The 18,167-nt window shown below is 44.0% G+C and overlaps 1 protein-coding gene across 1 annotated transcript in view; it reads right to left on the bottom strand.

Annotated features, from left to right (window-relative positions):
• Positions 1-18,167, bottom strand: part of LOC116227621 (neural-cadherin-like) — a 43,539-nt gene that overhangs the window by 20,486 nt on the left and 4,886 nt on the right. The window contains 13 exon segments of the mRNA XM_031591020.2: positions 357-484; positions 1,147-1,396; positions 2,065-2,232; positions 2,336-2,508; positions 4,647-4,817; positions 5,952-6,120; positions 6,416-6,588; positions 8,029-8,171; positions 8,547-8,796; positions 12,450-12,561; positions 13,274-13,478; positions 13,563-13,788; positions 14,359-14,553. Of these exon segments, the coding sequence (XP_031446880.2) occupies positions 357-484; positions 1,147-1,396; positions 2,065-2,232; positions 2,336-2,508; positions 4,647-4,817; positions 5,952-6,120; positions 6,416-6,588; positions 8,029-8,171; positions 8,547-8,796; positions 12,450-12,561; positions 13,274-13,478; positions 13,563-13,788; positions 14,359-14,553 (2,363 nt within the window).

Below are 18,167 nucleotides of genomic sequence, written 5' to 3'. Positions count from 1 at the left end.
TTTTTTCAAGAGTCAGGTCACTGCAACAATGATAGTTAAATGAAAAGCTATTTAAACTGAAGAGCCAAGAGCTTGGAATCGTGTCATGGGAGCAGCCCTGAGAATCACACAGCAGTGCTTTGCCATGGTTGCTAGTTCAGGATAACCTGATATGACAAAGGATCTCAAGATCCTGAACAGCATCTTCTCTGCCTGCACCCCACATTACGCACATCAGACCCGGACATATGCTAGACAAAGGTGCTGTAAAAAGCACTTATAGTTCATTACCCTCTTATCTGCTGCCTGTGCACTCTCACTAATTACAATATCAAAACTTGCCTATTGGGAGGAAAAAAATGGATGCAAAGTCAAACCTGTCCGTGAAGGCCTGAATCCAAGTCTGTTGCTAAAACCTGAACCACCGATGTGCCAACATCAGCTCCTTCTGGCACAGACACCTCATAGTTGGAAGACACAAAGAATGGAACATTATCGTTGACATCTGCAAAAGATGATGGATTGAGATAATGTTTGAAGTCTTCTGGAATATCTTCATTTATTCTAATTTTTTTCCCACAACTGTAATTTTGTTTGGAGAAAAACTGGACTTAAGTTTATGTGGTTTTGTAAGAGCAGAGCCTTACAGAGAGATTTTACTATATGGCATGTTAGGTCAAATCTTTGAAAATTGATCCTGTTCTAAGGACATTTTTATTTAAATTGTTTTTACCACAGTATTAAATTAAAAAAAAAATATGAATGTAATGAAAAAGTTAAACATCTTATATCAAGCAAAAAACTAACCTACTGGTAGCTTTTTCTATAGAGAAGAATATTTCCAGTGATAAGGTGGGGATCTTTATTAGATTTCTTCCTCTATCAAAAGGAATTCTTTGTGCTTACATTTATACAAGCAAGCATTAGCAATGTGTAAACATTCACACAGCATTTTTGCAGTATTACATTTCCACATCTTCTAGTTTTACTTACAACATGTCTCATGCTTTTTTACGACTGTACAATTTCCTTTGATAGGACAGAAGTGCACAAATTGTCCTTAGGCAGTTTGTAAATTTCATGTACTTCACCTTAACTCATGTTATCACAGTAAAAATAAGGAGAATATTCTTTTGAATGAGCTGTTCAAACAACAGCAATGCTTACCTGTTACATTTACGTAAACAATGGTAAAGGAAGCTAGAGGAGTCATCGCCACATTCTGTGCCCGGACTGTCAGGCTGAAGAACTTGGTTGTCTCAAAGTCAAGTGGTTCAGCAACAAGAAGAGAAGCAGATCCGTCAGCTCTATTTGGCCTCAGGTAGAAACGAATTGGCATGTTTGTCTCTGGAACTTGACCCTCTTCCAGGTTATATGTAACCCTGGGATCACCAAGAGGGGATGTGGCTTTAATGGTCTGAAGGAGAAAAGAGCCACCAAGTGTGTTGGCACGGGGTTGGAAGTGTTCAGTGTTCAGTTTGATGGGGGAAACAGTGCATGCACGACTAGGACAACAGACAAGAGAAACAGTTAAGGTCTATTCTGAAGATCTGAATTTCATTTCACAACATTTAGGCTTGTTGCAGGTCTTTAATCAAAAACAAATGTACCTGCTTGTACAGTTTAGCCTAGAGAAGAAAAGGCTCTGAAGAAACCTCATAGCAGCCTTCCAGTATCTAAAGGGTGCCTGCATGAAAGCTGGGGAGTGATTATTTGTCAGGGAAATGTAGTGCTAGAACAAGGAGTAATGGCTTTAAATTAAAAGAAGGTAGATTTAAATTAGATATTAGGAAAAAATTCTTTGCTATTCGAGTGCTAAGGCACTGATGTAGCTTGCCCAGAGAAGCTGTGCATGCCCCAACTCTGGAAATGTTCAAGACCAGGTTGGATGGGGCTTAGGGCAGCCTAGTCTAATGGGAGGTGTCCCTGATCATAACAGAGGGTTGGAACTAGATGGACTTTAAGGTCCCTTCCAACCCAAACCATTTTATGATTCTATGTTTCTGACACGGATGCAGAGGGAGCCCAACAAAGGAAGACAAAATGAAAAGAAGAGGGAGGTAAGCAATCACATTCATAACATACCACTATCTTGGTGTCACGGATGGTGTTTTCAGGGATTGTTACCCAGTATCTGCTCTGCTCCCAGCGGGGCGGCTGGCTGAGCGCATTGGTGATGGTTACGGTCAGCTCCACGGTGCTGCTCCTGTTGCCCCCATCCGTTGCTACAATATAGTGACTAATGCGTGTTGTCTACGAAATGAAGAAGATCAAGGATATTTGCAAAGTATCTTGTGCAAATCAAGACCCTCTGTGATGGGGTGGGGGTTGCTCCATTCCAGCAAGCAGTCATTACCTGGAAAATCCGGTGGTTCACATACACCCAGCCTGTGCTGGGATTGATCTGGAAGTATTGAACCTGATGCGCTAACATGGAATACGTGATGGCAGCATTCACACCTTGGTCACTGTCATGAGCTGTGACACGAAGGAAACTCGTCCCTATGGGAGTGTCTTCACTGAGGAAATCTTTGAGAAGAGAAAGGTACTGTCAGCAGGTTTGTTCTGCTAGCCTCTGTCAGGACAGTTCTGGAGACTGTCACTCTTACAGCTCCCAGATGCTGCTGTCCCTCTGTGCTGGCATCATGAAGGTCCCTGTGTTTGGAATCAGTGCTGAATGTGAGCAGTAGCACCCCCAAGGGGAGGCAGGGGGCGATGGCAGAGCAGGAAGCCTCGGGTTTCGCTCCTTGCTCCCAGCAGACTGACTGCAGCAGAGGCAGCACCTTTGTGCCAATGGTTTGAGGCAGAGCAGTCCTTCTCTGAACCTGCTTTTGTAACTGTCATCTGAAAACCTGACAGCAAAAAGGTGCACAGTTGCACAGAATAGTTTTGTTTTGTCTTCCTGATTCCTAGCAGGGATCCCAAAAAAGTTATGAGAAATAGTTCACAGTTCGGCATTTTTGAGCTGGGAAAATGAGTACTGCTCAGTATTCAGAAAACAGTGAGCTCATATTTTCTGCTTTTTCTCCCTCAATATCTACATTCTCTGGGCAGCAGAGCACTAAAATTATAAACCACCACCACTCCATGAACACAAAGTTGAGCTTTAATTAGCTTCTCTTATCCCCCAGGATGGTTGGTCTAGGATTCATGTCCCCAGTGTGTCAGTACAGCCAGAACTACTCTCAGAAGAGATTTACTGGCATTAAAATAGATTAATGAAAATGGAATTTATTACAAAGAAACACTATAAAATATCCTTTCTTTGTGTTTAGATTTATACTTTTATAGTCAAATCCTGTTAAATCACATTGTAAAAAAAGCATTCTGTTACTTGGAAGGGTCTTTCTCTCTCATTTCACGTACTTCTACTTGCTGCTGGCATAACTAGCAATTACTATGCCATCCTTACTGCATAGAATTAAGCATTTGTTTAATGCCTTCATTTCATACAGATTTATAAGATACATGGCTTAAATGAGGGATTTGACTAATATGCTAGTGCACAGAAATAAAGAACTAGCAACTTCCAAGAAGAATAGAAACCTATGACTAATGGCATCTGATCCTGTTAGAGAGGAAGCTATTTTTAATTCTGTGACGTACAAACATTGATTATTTAGCTATAGACACTGGAAAAGTGCTACACATAAAGTGACCTCGTTGTCTGCAATTTCCCTATCCCAAAGGACTGCCTAGATGGTCACTGTGGCCCTTTTCAACCCAGGTTATTGTATGATTTTATGATTCTATAGATGTATACTTAGATTATTTCTCAGCAGGTCACTTTTTCATGATAAAATCCTGCCATAAAGCATTCAACTTTTTGAATCCTGCAAAGGATTCTGGCCTCTCTGATGCTAGAGACAACATACTTACAAGCCATCTTCATTTGAATAAGACATTGGCCACTGGTTTGCCCACTGTGACATTTCTATAGAACTAGCAATAAACCTCCAAAATTGAGCCATTTTCATATGTCATCAGCCATTTATTTTTTACGCCATTCTTGGTGAGGCAATTATCTGTCCTAGTTTGTCATCTAGGGAGTATGCTTGTCATCTGTGGATAGCATGAAATGTACCTAAGTGTACCACTTAGAAGCAGCAAGTTAGATCAAAGACTGACGAAAAGGGCATCATGTAGGGATGAAAAAGGGAATGGGACCAGGGCAAATCAGAAGCTCAGCAGCACAGTTAGAGGAGGGATAAGGGCTCACAGCCACCTGCAGATTACAAGCCAAGGATTTCAGGTTGTTTGACAAGAGATATATCTAGTATCACTCCAAATCATTTGAACAAGGAGACAAAGATGATTGCTCTTCTAGCCAGGGTTGGTGAATGCTCAGCTACAATGTCATGTATCGTTTTAAGATACTGAACAAAAAGTCAGTGTGCAGAAAGATGGGGCAAGGGAAAGACAGAAAGTAAAGGGATCAGATTTGCATAGTTTGTAGGACTGAAGACAGTCAGTGTTTTTAAGAGTATTGCACTGAGTAAGATGCTTATAACAGTAATCAGTTCTGCCTACTTGCGCTGGCAATGAGATAAGCAGTAACTGACTCAGCTGGCAGCAAAGAAAGACCCAAAAACTTGTCATCAGTATTAGGAACTATTGAACAGGTTCATGTTACAGCACTGGGACAAGGTGGTTAACCAATCACTCACATTGGTAGCGACTGTTCTCAAACTTGGGATCGTTGTCATTGACATCAGCGATCAAAACAGTGATGTGACAGACGCCGATCAGCGGCTCCTGTGCTTGGTCTGTCGCGGTGACAGACAGGGTGTGCTCCCTCTGTTCCTCACGGTCAAAGCTCTGTGTGGTGGTGATGAGCCCTGAGGACACAGACACCTCCTGTCTACGTGCCACAGCCTCAGGACTGAGCCTGCAGAGAGAGACCACCACTGCTCCTCTACAGGAGAGAGCTACAACTGCTCACAGCACAACCACAACCACAGCACAACCACAACCCTGCAAGGCTCAGCCCCAGCAAGATCAACCACATGTCCTGTCTCTCCTCCTTTAGTTGCTAGACACCAGCAGCAGTCAGTAGGTTTCTCTCCTGCTGCACCCCTAAGGGGCTTCAGCCTGAGCTCCTGGCTATCTCACTGCCCAGTCTCCTCATCAAGACGTCCCATAGGGCTGTTCCAGCAATAGTCTACGTAACTGAATATTTCAAAGTTAGCTCATGATTGCTCTGGAATCTTAAGTGATGTAACCAAGGTCATCTCGACAGTGGGAGCCTCGCTGAACAGATTACAACACGGTAGAATCGTGCTGTCAGTCAGTAAGTAGAACAACTTTCTCCCAGTCCACAGCTTTTCCTCTCTGTTGATCAACCCTCTCCCGGCCTCAGCTCTTTTTCTCTGGTTGAGAGCTTTCAAAGTGGCCTTGGGACTACTTCCAGACCCACATCTCTGCTCTGCTCAAGATAAGGACTGTGTTTTTCTGTTGACAGCTCCCTGAGTTTGGACACCAACACACAAATACCCCACTTGACTGATATGACTACAGGAACTCTTTCATCCAAGAGGCATCAAGAATCTCTGCCACTGTCACCTTCTAGTATGAACATTTTGCCTCTGTACACATGACACTGTCCTTCCCATTTGTGCATGAGCTGAGAAATAATCTGCATTAAAGAACTGTAAACCCCACTGAAGGGAAATACGCACTCAAGCTGTTTGATTCTACCATGCATTTTATAGCTCCACTTGGTTCAATAGGAAGAGAACTGACTCAAAATAGCTTTTTACGTTTGTATTGAACAGGGGTTTGTTGCCCTACCTAATTTGTCTTTTCAACCACTATAATCTTAATTTAATCAATATGCATAGTTCTCCACATAGTCTATTTTTTCAGTATTTATTGTATAAGCTGTTACAGTTAACCCAACAATCAGACCGTGGCATTCTCACCGCAATACAATGGCATTTTCATTTCAACTCAGCAACCCAAAAGCCACTGACCTGTGTCCGAATCGATGCTGAAGCCCAGGGAAGCTCCATCACGGTGCATGAGCCCATACTTCACCTCTCCATTAACACCGAGGTCTGCGTCGTAGGCTTCTACCTGCAGCACGTACGTGCCCGGAGGCTGGTTCTCCAGAACCCAGGTGCTGTCACTGTAGTAAGTGCACTAAAAACACACCCAAACATCCAGCCCTATGTATTACACTGAGTCGTGTGAATTAGCTACGCAGTGGCAGCACATCTGAGAAGAACTCAGAAGAAAACTATTACTTATAGTCACAAAGAAATCAAGCTGGAAAGATGGAAAGAAAAAGAGAATGAAGACTTTTCTATGTAAGTACAAAGAAACGTGTTCAATTATAGACTTATTCTGTTTCACACATTTCCTTCACCAGGAGCCAAGAAGAATCTATAAGGCCAGCTATGGATGGGAAGAGAACACCTGCAAGAAGACATCTTACCTCTCTGAAGACAGGCTTGTTGTTATTAATGTCATTAACTCCTACAATAACTTCAGCAAAGCTGCTGAGAGGAGTGGGTCCTCCGGAGGCATTGTCATCTATTGCAGTGATATTCAGGATGTATCGAGGTCCTTTCAGATTAGGCACAGGGCTTCTGCGGAGCTTAATGATACCTGCATTTGGAAGCATAAAGTACTTTATTTTACCATGTAAACAAACAAGCAAAATAAATAGAGCATCATATTTCCCTGCCACTGTATCTTGGTTGCAAAGCACAGGGCTCAGTTATCACTGAATCACATCAGCCATCATATCAGACAACACAGCCCTTGGACAAGTTCTTCAAATTTTGGCTGATATTCAAATCAACCATGCATAATCAAAGAGCTATTTCTAACTGATATGAAGCATCTCCACTTGAAAATATGGTCTTTCTTACATTTTTTGGCAGAGCAATGAATGAAGCAGAGTCAGTAGAGAGTAGACAGTATCATAGAATCACAGCATGGCTTGGGTTGGAAGGGACCTTAAGCACCACCTAGCTCCAACCCCTGCCATGGGCAGGGCTGCCCCCCACCAGCTCAGGCTGTCCAGGACCCCGTCCAGCCTGGCCTCGAGCACCTCCAGGAATGGGGCACAGCTTCTCTGGGTGTGCCAGGACATCACTGCTCTCACAGTGAAGAATTTCTTTATTATACCTATACCTAAGCTATACATAAGCTCTTTTTGTTTCAAACTGTTAGCCCTTGTCCTTGGAAAACATCTCTCTCCATTTTTCTTATAAGCCCACTTCAAGCACTGGAAGACTGATGTAAGGTCAGCCTGGATTCCTCCCTCCTTCTGAGTGAACATCCCCAGCCCTCTCAGGTTTTCCTCACAAGAAAGAAAATGTTTCCCCCTTTTTGTGTGAGTCAGGGAAGAGAATGCTGGAGAAAAATGGACATAAAAGGAGGAAGATAGAGGCAAGGTGTAGTTTTCCTGTGAGATCTTCTTGTTCCTGAACACTTCCTACACTCTCAGGTGGGGTTGTCCCTATGTTTAGGAACCACTGTTATAGCTTAAGAACTTAGTGAAAAAATCTTTCTTTTTATTTTTTTTTCTCAAGGTTTTAAAACATGCTTGCTTTGTGCATTCAACAGATGTACCTGCAAAGAAGCCAATCAGGTATTTCTCCTTTATTGAACAGTACCACACTTCTTTATTCAAAATGCAGACTTTTAAGCGACTTAAGGACTGGTGCTGAGGTAAGATATTATTTATTATGTGACAGTGGAAACTAGGCTATATTGACTCGGCAGCCCTGGACAGTGTACATTTTAAGCAAAATCCATTCTCTTTTTAGGATCCATTTTCTCCCATGCTAACTTTGTGTTTGGAGTATGGAAATTAAAATAGAAAAGACTGCTTAGAATTATTGTATCTCCCAGATGTGCATATATGAGGTAACTGCTGTAGACTAATGCTGTAAAAGCTACAGATAGTAAAAGGATGTGGACTTAGAGCTACAGGAAAATTAACGATGGAATTTTCAAAACCTCTTTGGACATCTGCCTGAGAGTGATTAAACCAGGTACTTGCATTCCCTTACAGCCGTGCTGTAAAAGCTCTCTTACCTTTCTGACTATCCAGTTCAAAATTGCCCTCCTCATTTCCTCCGGCAATTAGATAGAGCACCCCATCTCCATCGGGATCCTTGGCCCAGACAGTAGCCACTAAGGTACTGGGACCAGCGTCTTCCGAGAGGAACGTTCTGTAACTGAGGCACAAAAGGGAGCAATCACACTCAGTACCAGCTCCCAAAGCCTTTCTTGAGACACATATCACAGAATCACAGAGTAGCCAGGGTTGGAAGAGACCTCAAGGATCATGAATCTCCAACCCCCCTGCCACATGCAGGGCCACCAACCTCCCCATTTAATACTCGACCAGGCTGCCCAGAGCCCCATCCAATCTGACCTTCAACACTTCCAGGGACGGGGCATCCATAATCCCTCTGGGCAGCCTTTGGTTTCACTGGTACTTACAAATGCACAAAAAACCCAACCCATTTAGTCAAGTTTTATCAAGGTTACACACATGAACAGCATCTGTGGGTGCTGAGTGGGCAAAGTGGGTGTTCAGGCTGGCTTACACAGGCTGGGAGAACACGGGCGCCTCATCATTCACGTTGGCCATTCGAATGCGCACCGACGCGGTTCCAGTCCGAGGGGGTTGTCCTTTATCAACAGCGATCACCACAAACTCATACATGTGGTTCGCTCGCTCAAAGTTCAGCCTCTGGTTAGAATTGATGACGCCGTGGTGGGTGATGGAAAAATCAGTGCTCTGGATGAAGTAAGCGATCTCCGAGTTGGAGCCAGAGTCGCAGTCTGTGGCAAGCACTGTGAGGGAACACATGTAACAGACCCGTCACACCACAGAAAAGGTTTGGGTGTGCTGTTTCCCACATAGTAAACTTCTTTTGGAACAGACTTCGCACAAAACTGTTTTCTCCATGAAAGCTGTGTTGCTGTGGGAAGGAACTCAGCAGGAAGCGAGCCAACAGTTCTGTCCCACACGCACCCCAGCAGCAGTGTGAGAGCAGCGAGCAGCGAGCTGCTCTCGCATTGCAGCACTGCAGCCTGCCTCGTGCCAGCAGCACTCAGCACCAGTAATTACCACGCAATCAATACACACACTGTTAGAGCATTATCAGCCACAAACTGTGTCCTCGCTCTCTCAGGGGATGCCGTTCCCATTTAATTAGCTCCCAGCTATGTTATAGCTAAAGCACTTTTTAATTACCTGGCACTTCAAGGTATAAAGAGTGATTAAACATTGCTCCCTGGCAAGTGTTTGCTCAGTACGGCGATGTCCCATCTGCTCAGCAGCAGCAAATCGGCAGAACAAAGAGGCCTTACATGTTGTATCACAAGTGATTGTAAGAGCGGGAGCTCAGCTCTTTAATTACCCTGCCATTTTCCTCCTCAAACAGCGAGGTTTCAGCTCATACCCACACCAGTGCTAAACCGCCTCTTCTTTCAGGCAGTAGGACACAAGTGTGGCCGTTGCAGCAGCCAACAGGATTGAGGAAGGCATAGGAATGACTCCAGTGCTTGCAACAAGCACACGGACACCCCAACAGACAGTTCTATGGGGTGCAGAGGCAGCTACCCACAGTGATCAGCAGATTTGCTCAGAAGAAGGGAAGAGAAGGATTTCAAAAAGAGCAATGAAATACTGTGCTACTTATCTGCAAAAGGAAAGACCAACCACCTCTGCCTTTGGGAAGTTACTCACCTCAGTGTATGGTGGTTCTAACTTCTTGTTTCACGTCTCAAAATTCTGTTGTGAGTAAATAAATGCTTGGCTGTATTACGACTACGAGAGCAAAGGCTATGGAGTTAACAACTCTTGCTGCACTGAAGATCTACATCTATTAAAAACCCAACAAAAGTAGAAATGAAAGTGAAATAAAACTTAAATGTTGTGGTAAAGTGTATATTTTAGAAAGAAAAGTATAAAGTGTAATGCAGCTTTGATGTGGATGGTTCTGATTTATTCTAAAGAGCTGACATGTAACCATGTTACTGACATGTAACCATTCACAAAAAACATGTTTTACATGCTCATTGATCACACTCTTCTATGGCAAGTAGGGAATGTGATGCTTACTCATACACTGCAAAACACTCTCTTGCTTCCCAATAGCAACAGGGAATTCCATTCCCATTCCATTTCATCCTATAAACTGATCTGCACTGCAAAAGTATTTTGAGACTCACGCAGGAAGTGCAAGCAGGTCTGAGCTAGTTTTGCCCATGCTGTGTGCTAGCTTACTGCATGCTACACATCAAGGCCTGCTAGTTTGGCTGAAGTTGACAGCTACAACTCCAAGCCCTGCTTTGCTAGTGCAGCAGTGCAGTTGAACAATTACACCAGCAAAGGAGAAAAACTAGCCTCAGCACAGCAAAGGCTGTCCTGAATCTGCATTTCTCTTTCTTTGTAGGACAACCTGGGGCTGCTACATGCCTCCTAGTCCTCCAGGAACTACAGCCAGGTAAGAGGTGCTCTTTTCTGGAGTGGTATTAGCTTCAGCAGCCAGGTTTAGCAGCTCCATGTGCAGGTGACTGCACTTACCCCTCCCTTGCAGCTCCCGATTCTGCTCAGCTCTGTGACCAAGTTGCCCATTTTTACTGTCACTGTATTTAGACTTCGCACTTTCTTTTTTAAGAAAGCTCTTTTCCTTGACATTCACTCAGTATGGCAAGACAGTCAAGCTGGATGCAACTGAAAACCTCACTGCACAGCTTTGCCATTCCGTTTGCTCTGGATGTGGGGCATACACTTTTTCCCACGGTTGATCAGCTTTAGAGATCTCATGGAGAGAACAGCTTTCATCTTTTTAAAGAAAATCACATACTTGAGAACTTTTAGCAGCTGATCAGCTGGCAACTTATTTCTTCCCGTGAGCCATTAGACCAAAGCATGAGCTGCAGCTGTTTGCTTTCTTGTTAAGTTTCCAGGGGAAGCACTCCCTGCAGCCCTGCTATCAGCATGTCATCATGCAAGGGAAACTAAGCTTATTATCCCCACTGTGTCCTGTGCATATTCAGCTTCAAATGCTGGAAAACTACATCCTTGTCTTCAAAAGAGACATCTTCTACACGTGTACTTCATCACTGAGTCTTGCCTTGGTGCTCATCCATTTCTCACACAAATTATCACCACCTTGAGGTCTCAGCCTGAGTTTTAAGCAGTGCATCTTTGTGCTACATGTGGCATCATGATTGGCTTGTCAGATCTGAGGACACCTAAGATAGAGGGTGTTTAAGTGTGACATCAGTTTGAGGAATGGACTTCTATTCCTTTTCTTTTATGGAGTGAGACAAGACATGCCACACCATCCAAGTTTAGTCCTTACTTGTGCTAACACAGTATTTTGAAAGTGACTGAAGGTTGGGTTGGAACTTGGGGTTTAAAATTATTTCCAACTGCTCTAATTTGTCAGCAGGATACTATTCTGAAAGAGAGTAGGTTTAGATCACATATAAAGAAGAAAGTCTTCACTATGAAGGCTGTGAGGCCCTGGCACACAGCTGCCCAGAGAAGCTGTGGGTGCCCCATCCCTGGAGGCGCTCAAGCCCAGGTTGGATTGGGCCCTGGGAAGCCTGAGCTGGTGGGGGGCAGCCCTGCCCATGGCAGGGAGTTAGAGCTCGTTGGGCCTTAAGGTCCCTCCAACCTAGAAGACTCACATTTGTGCTCAGGGTTTACATTCAAGTAATATGTGATCACCTTACACACAACAAACTTGGGACAGTGACTGATAAATCAAAAGAATAAATGTAAATTCACATGTTTTCCATAGGCTTCTTCTCTAACACTTTTTAAGTCAGTTATACAGCATTTAAAAACTATTTACGAGAAAAAAATAGCTGCTGCCCATTTTAAAAAAAACTCTAAAGAAGAAAAAAAAACCTAGTCGAAACTGCTTCCAGTAATCAAAAAGATGACCATTCTCAGTAAAAATACAGCCACAAGGTTTAAAGTTAAAGCAGTCCACTAAGTTAATACCTGTCAGCTGCCTTAACTGCTCTGATGTGCATCAGAGGGCAATGCTCATGCCCAGTCATCTCTGCCCCAGCTGCCTCACACATTATACTTCACGTAGGAGAAGTTGACCATGAGGAACTTTGCCAGTATGACCTAGCACAGCTACATGACCACCCAGAGGTGCTCCCAAAGCAGCATCTCTACACCAACAGTGCAGATCCTTCTGCTTTGGGCTCCCCATGTCTTGCAGCATCACCAACACCCTCCTGTGCTGCTCTGCCTGGCACCCATTGCAGCAACTGCCCCTAGACTCAGGCATTCAACACCTACACACACTTATAAATCTACTTCCAGGATACCTAAAGCCATCTGCAGACACACATTTTATAAAGCCACTGCCTGCCATGGAAGAGTATTTTCTCATGACAGAAACATGAACCTGTAACACCAACGAATGGGTCTGTGACAAGATCAAAGTGACAGGTGCCAGGAAGGTGTTCACCTTGCAGGAGAGATGTGCCGATGGGAATGGTTTCAGGAATGCTGTCCCTGCTGTAGATGGAGTTCTGGAATTCAGGAGAACAGTCATTTTCATCCGTGATGTGGACCATAACCTGAGACAAAAAGGACACGCTGAGATATAAGTTCATTTTCTATGCTCAGGAAAACGTGCACCTCACTCCAGACAAAGTCTGGGCATTCATTGAAGGCTTAAGGATGGGACAGCAGCAATGTTAAACATTTCCTTGCACTACGCTCACAGCACTGAGAAATGCTACCACCTCCACTTCCAAGCTTATGGGAGGCAAAGCCATAGCCAAACAATAAGAATTTTTTTTTCTGGAGCCTAAATTGGCCTCATATAAGAGTCCAAACTTCTGCCTTGACCACAAGACCTCCCTCTCAAGGACCACCTACCTTCATAGAGCAGAATCATAGAATTGTTTGAGTTGGAAGAGACTTTTAAAAGCCATTTAGTCCAACTTCTCTGCAACAAACAGCTAGATCAGGTTGCTCAAAGCCCCATCCAGCCTGACCTTGAATATCTCCAGGGATGGGGCATCCACCACCTCTCCAGGCAATCTGTTCCAGTGCCTTACCGCCCTTACTGTAAAAGACTTCCCTTACATCCAATCTAAATCCCTTTTCTTTTAGTTTGAAACCATTTCCTTGTCCTATTACAACAGACCCTTCTAAAAAGTCTATTCCCTTCTTTCTTACAGTCCCCCTTTAGGTACTGGACTCTCTATACATGATAAGTCATTCAGGTGATGAGGTGACAGAGATGGATGGGACAGTGGGTGGCAAGTGAAGCACTCCCCGTACCTCAGTCACACTGCTCAGTGCGCTCCCAGCTTCCACAGCTTTCAGGAGAAGGTGGTAAAGGTGGTGCTCGCCCTCATAGTCCACAGGGTGGGTGAGCAGGAGCTCGCCGCTCTCCTGCCTCACAGTGAACAGCCCACTGGGGTTCGTCAGCAGCGAGTAGGACAGGGGCTGGCTCTGAAAGGAAACAGCCTCAACCACTGCCACTCTGTAAAGAGGGAGAGAATAGTGCTTCACTCCAAGCTGATCCCTGACACAGGTGAGACGGCTCACACAACAAAGCAGAACTTACTTTTCTCCCGGTGGTGTGTTTTCAGGGACAAACACACTGTAGGACATGTTAGTGAACTGTGGAGGTCGGGAGCCCACCAGGATGGAGATGGAGGCAAAAGGGCTCTTGTTGCCATACTCGTCTGAGGCTTGCACTGTGACCACGTACTCCTTGTTCCACACCAGAGGTAAGCCTGTGGTCATGATGATCCCAGTATCCACATCAACATGAAATCGCTCTTCGCCACCTACCAATGTACACACAAAGCTGGTCTGAAAAATGCCCCATAGCAAGAACATTTGAATCATAGAATGACTTGGGTTGGAAGGGACCTTTAGGGATCTAGTTCCAGCCCCTGCTATAGGCAGGGACACCTCCCTCTAGACCAGGTTGGTCACAGCCCCATCCAACCTGGCCTTGAGTGCTTCTGGGAGGGGGGGCACCAACATTTGCATCTTCAGTGTTTTAAAGTAAGCTACCCTCAAATCATCTACCTGTATCCCTGCATGCATTTCTTTTTCCCTCTCCTCGTCTCTCACTCACACCATGTTATCTTGACTGGTGCACAGTAAAAGAGGACAGAATGTATAAAAAAATATAAGGCTGCAGTTGTTTTCAAAATAGAAGTAAGGCAAAGCAAGGATAATTCCCATCCACACACCTATTTTTCTTAAAGCACCTCCACCTTCTTTACCTGCTGTATCCATAAGGATCTCTCAAGAGGTAAAATCTATCAACTGAAATAATAATATGGGAAACTGATAGGAAAAATCTGCAGCTTTGCAGAAACTCATCATTTCTTTCAGACTAGACCTACCTGCAATCAGTGTGTAAGATACACCAGCACTGGTGTTCTCACTGTTGCTGTATCGTGCAGCAAGCCGGTAGACAAGAGTGCCTTTCCGCGCATCTGGATCAACGCGTGCCAGGTAGGGGTATGGGTACATGGCCCAGGACAGGAGCTCCTCTTCTGGGGCCAGGAGAGTCACGTGGCAGAGGTACCAGTCGTCGTCTGCAAAAGATGAGCATACTGCCAGATTGTGCACAGGCTCTCATCAGTAGTGTTTACGGTCGGATCCTTCAGCAGCTGTAAACCAAACTGAATCACCCATCACATTCATCCTATTGCATGCACGAAGAATTCATTCACATATGGACTTTTGTGTTAAGTGCACTAAGTACACTTAACAACTGCTTAAAAATACTTTCAATAATAGATAAAGATTAACTAGATACGCATGTTAAACACTGTGCCAGTTACGCCACTTAGCCATGAAACAATTTTAAATGCATATTTATCTAAATCCAGATGAAATTTGACCATTTTATTTTCAACAGATTCAGCATAAATCTCTCCACCTGATGGTCACATCACTTTTGATGCAGACCAGGATACAGCTGGCTGCAAGGACACACTGCTGGCTCATGTTGAGCACTTATAAACCAGCATCCACGAGTCTCTCTCCTCAGGGTTATTCTCAATCCATCCTGTGCCCAGTCTATATCTGTCCTTGGACCATTAAATACACAAAATAAGTTAAATAATAATAATAAAAAACCAAAGCAAACCAACCAACCAACCAAAAACCCAACAATCAGACCCTAAATGCAGAAAGGGAGAAAAGTAGAAATCAACACGTGAGAAATGTGCATTGCCTGCCTGACAGAATATGGTCAGGTATTCAGACAAGGTTGCAAGTCTGCTAAGGTCTACAGCACTGTCAGAAGAGATACGCACACCTGGGTATCCATATGTCTCACAGAGGAGGTCCCAACCTCTGTCTTTAGGACAACCAAATTTTACATTGGACCAAAGAAGAAAGCAGTATGTGAGCAAAACTGAAGGCCAGAAAGAAGCCAGAAATTCCAAACAAATCTTAACTGTAGACCTCAGAGATCAGATACCAAATAAAAGACTACCCACAGACAGAGACATCCCCCGACATGGAAGACTAGCATTTATGGGAAGTCTTACACCAGTAAAAATGTGGTCTGGACAAATTTATCTGAGATAATTGCCCCCACGAGGGGAAAGACTTCATTGAATGTTTAGTTTTTGAAGTATTTAAAATAATTTAAGACAGGGTTTCTTTAGCTAGAGTAAATTCTTAGATTACACGGTTTCTCTTTTTGTAAACTACCAACACTGAATAAATGGGAACATTTGTTAGACACATTATCCTAAGAAACTTCTGCAACCATTCAGCAAAAGGCAAGGCTCAGCCCTCAGACCAGGCTAGGAGATGACCAGCGCTACTCTAGGTTTCAATGCTTCATTCACAGCTAAGAGGAGGGCTGAGAAACAGACATATTAACCAGCCCATCCATATCCAGCACCATTTGGCCAGTACCAAATAGAATCAATAACAAGATCCTGCTGTAAAGAGTTGTAAAGAGCACCATTACACCAAAATATCAGCCCTTCACATAAGCTTTACTCATTAAAATAAAACAAACAAACAAAAAAAGGCACAACCCATACACAGGAATCAATTTTATTGAGTTCAAGACAACATCCAGGGAAATAACTGTATTGCTCAAGTTAATGATAATTTTCTTATGCTGAACTCCACCCATGTCCCATTTGCTTGTGCAGAGCCCAGCAGGACTGGGAACTACAAGAGGGGGGATTTAGATTGGATGTAAGAAAGAAGTTTTTTACAATAAGGGGGATGAGACATTGAAACAGGTTGACCAGAGAGGTGGTGGATGCCCCGCCCCTGGAGACACCTAAGATCAGGCTGGATGGGGCTCTGAGCAAACTGATGTAGCTGTAGGTGTCCCTGTTCACTGCAGGGAGTTGGACCAGATGGCCTTTAAGGGTCTTTTCCAACTCAAAGATTTCACTGATTCTAAGGAAGCTTTCACCTTCAGAAAGACTGAGATTTTTGTCCATTAAACATAATTTTCAACCAAAATAACATACTGATTATTTTTCATAATGACCAAAACTTCAAAAGAAACAGCTAAGCATTTCAGATCCCAACATCTTTCTAAAGAGACATCAAGTTCTTTAAAAAGGCAAGTAGGAGATGCAATAGCCACTGCTGCCTTTTCTTCTTGGTGGACAGAGGGGCTTCTTGGGCAGAAGCAGCAGTGCCACAGCGGCCTGATTGCTGCAGTGGTTTTCCATCACAGTGTCCAGAAGCACGACTCCCTCCAGCACCGAAGAGGACTTACAGCTCTGGGAAGTGCCTCAGAATGCTGTGGTGCTGGCAAAGCAAAGATGAGGCACTTCATGTTCAGAATGCCGGACCATGCAAGATGCTCAGGTCACAGCCGTGGGTGCACACATAGGCCTAAGGCCTGCACCTGAGGTGTGCACCTCTCTTTAGCAGTTCTTAGCTGAATTTTCCTGCCTCACTCCCTCCTGAGCTCAGTTCTCATGCCCATCTCTTCCCTGGGTATGAACTCAAAGAAGGCAGATGCCACACAGTCACAGAGTTTCTGCCTGCCAGATGTAGAGGCATACAACAAAACCAGTCCCAGTGAGGAAGATAATTTTTTTCCAGCTTCGTATTGGTTGTTCAGCTGTCAGAACTGGAAAGCCATTAACAGATCAAGTCGTTGAAATCAATAATGTTTTATTTTGTTCCCCTGTCACAACTGTAGCATCCTATCAAATCAAAATACAACAGCTCGCCCGTTTTGTCAATATGAATCTACTGAAAACAAACAATCCAGGAAAACAGGCTCTGTAGCTTGTGAAGAAGACCACCAATGGGATAAAACACTGGGATTGACACCACACGTTTGAATAAGAGCTTGGTACGATCCAGCTGGAAGTCAGATTCCAGGGGCTGATTTTCATGGATATACCAGCATGTCCTCAAGGCTTCAGCATTACTCCTCGGTTACAAATAAGAACAAGGGGTTGGCAAAGGCTGGTTGGGTTGGAGGTTGGACTAAATGATCGTAGAGGTCTTTTCCAGCCATGTGGATTCTGTGATTCTATGGTTCTGTGATTCTACAGTTTTAGGATTCTATGAACAGCACACCAGGAATGAGGCTGCTTGGCAGCAGCAAAACCAGCCTCAGGAACTTAAGCAAAAGGAACTTAAACTAAGCTCAAAATAATTGCTCAGAGGGCAACTGCCCCAATAATTGCCCTAAGAGGGCAGCAGGAAAGGGGAACTCACTGTGCGACTGTCCAAGTAATGAAGAGCATTGTGTCCAGTGGAAAAGAGCATGAAGAAAAGACTTGGAAAAGGTTTTTAAAATACAAATGGCTTTTCTTACAATCTTGTATCAACTCCATGTCCATTTAATCATTTTCCTGTCCCTAGCAGAAGGAGAAAATGTGATAGATGTGATTTTCTCTTCCTGAGATGAGGTCTTGAACTACACCAACTAATGTGGGTTTACAATAGAAACCTTGTACAAACTGAGAAGTAAAAAAATGTTCACATTGAGCAATAATGCTAGTTTATGTCTTGCTTATATTCTCTGTGGCAAAATAAACCATTTGAATGTAAGAGATAGCACCTTGCCATGCTCTTGGGCCAAGTGGTCACAGGGCAGGGACAGGAGCTTCAGCTGAACCCTCCCAAGAACCCGTGCAGCTTCTGTCAGCCCCATCCAGCCTGAGAAAGGCTTGCAGTCTTCAGGACTGAAATGAAAAATTAG

Source organism: Phasianus colchicus, chromosome 3 (genome assembly GCF_987193195.1).
Source record: "Phasianus colchicus chromosome 3, bPhaCol1.hap1.1, whole genome shotgun sequence".
Lineage (NCBI taxonomy): Eukaryota > Metazoa > Chordata > Aves > Galliformes > Phasianidae > Phasianus > Phasianus colchicus.
This window is presented reverse-complemented; position numbering and strand designations above follow the sequence as displayed.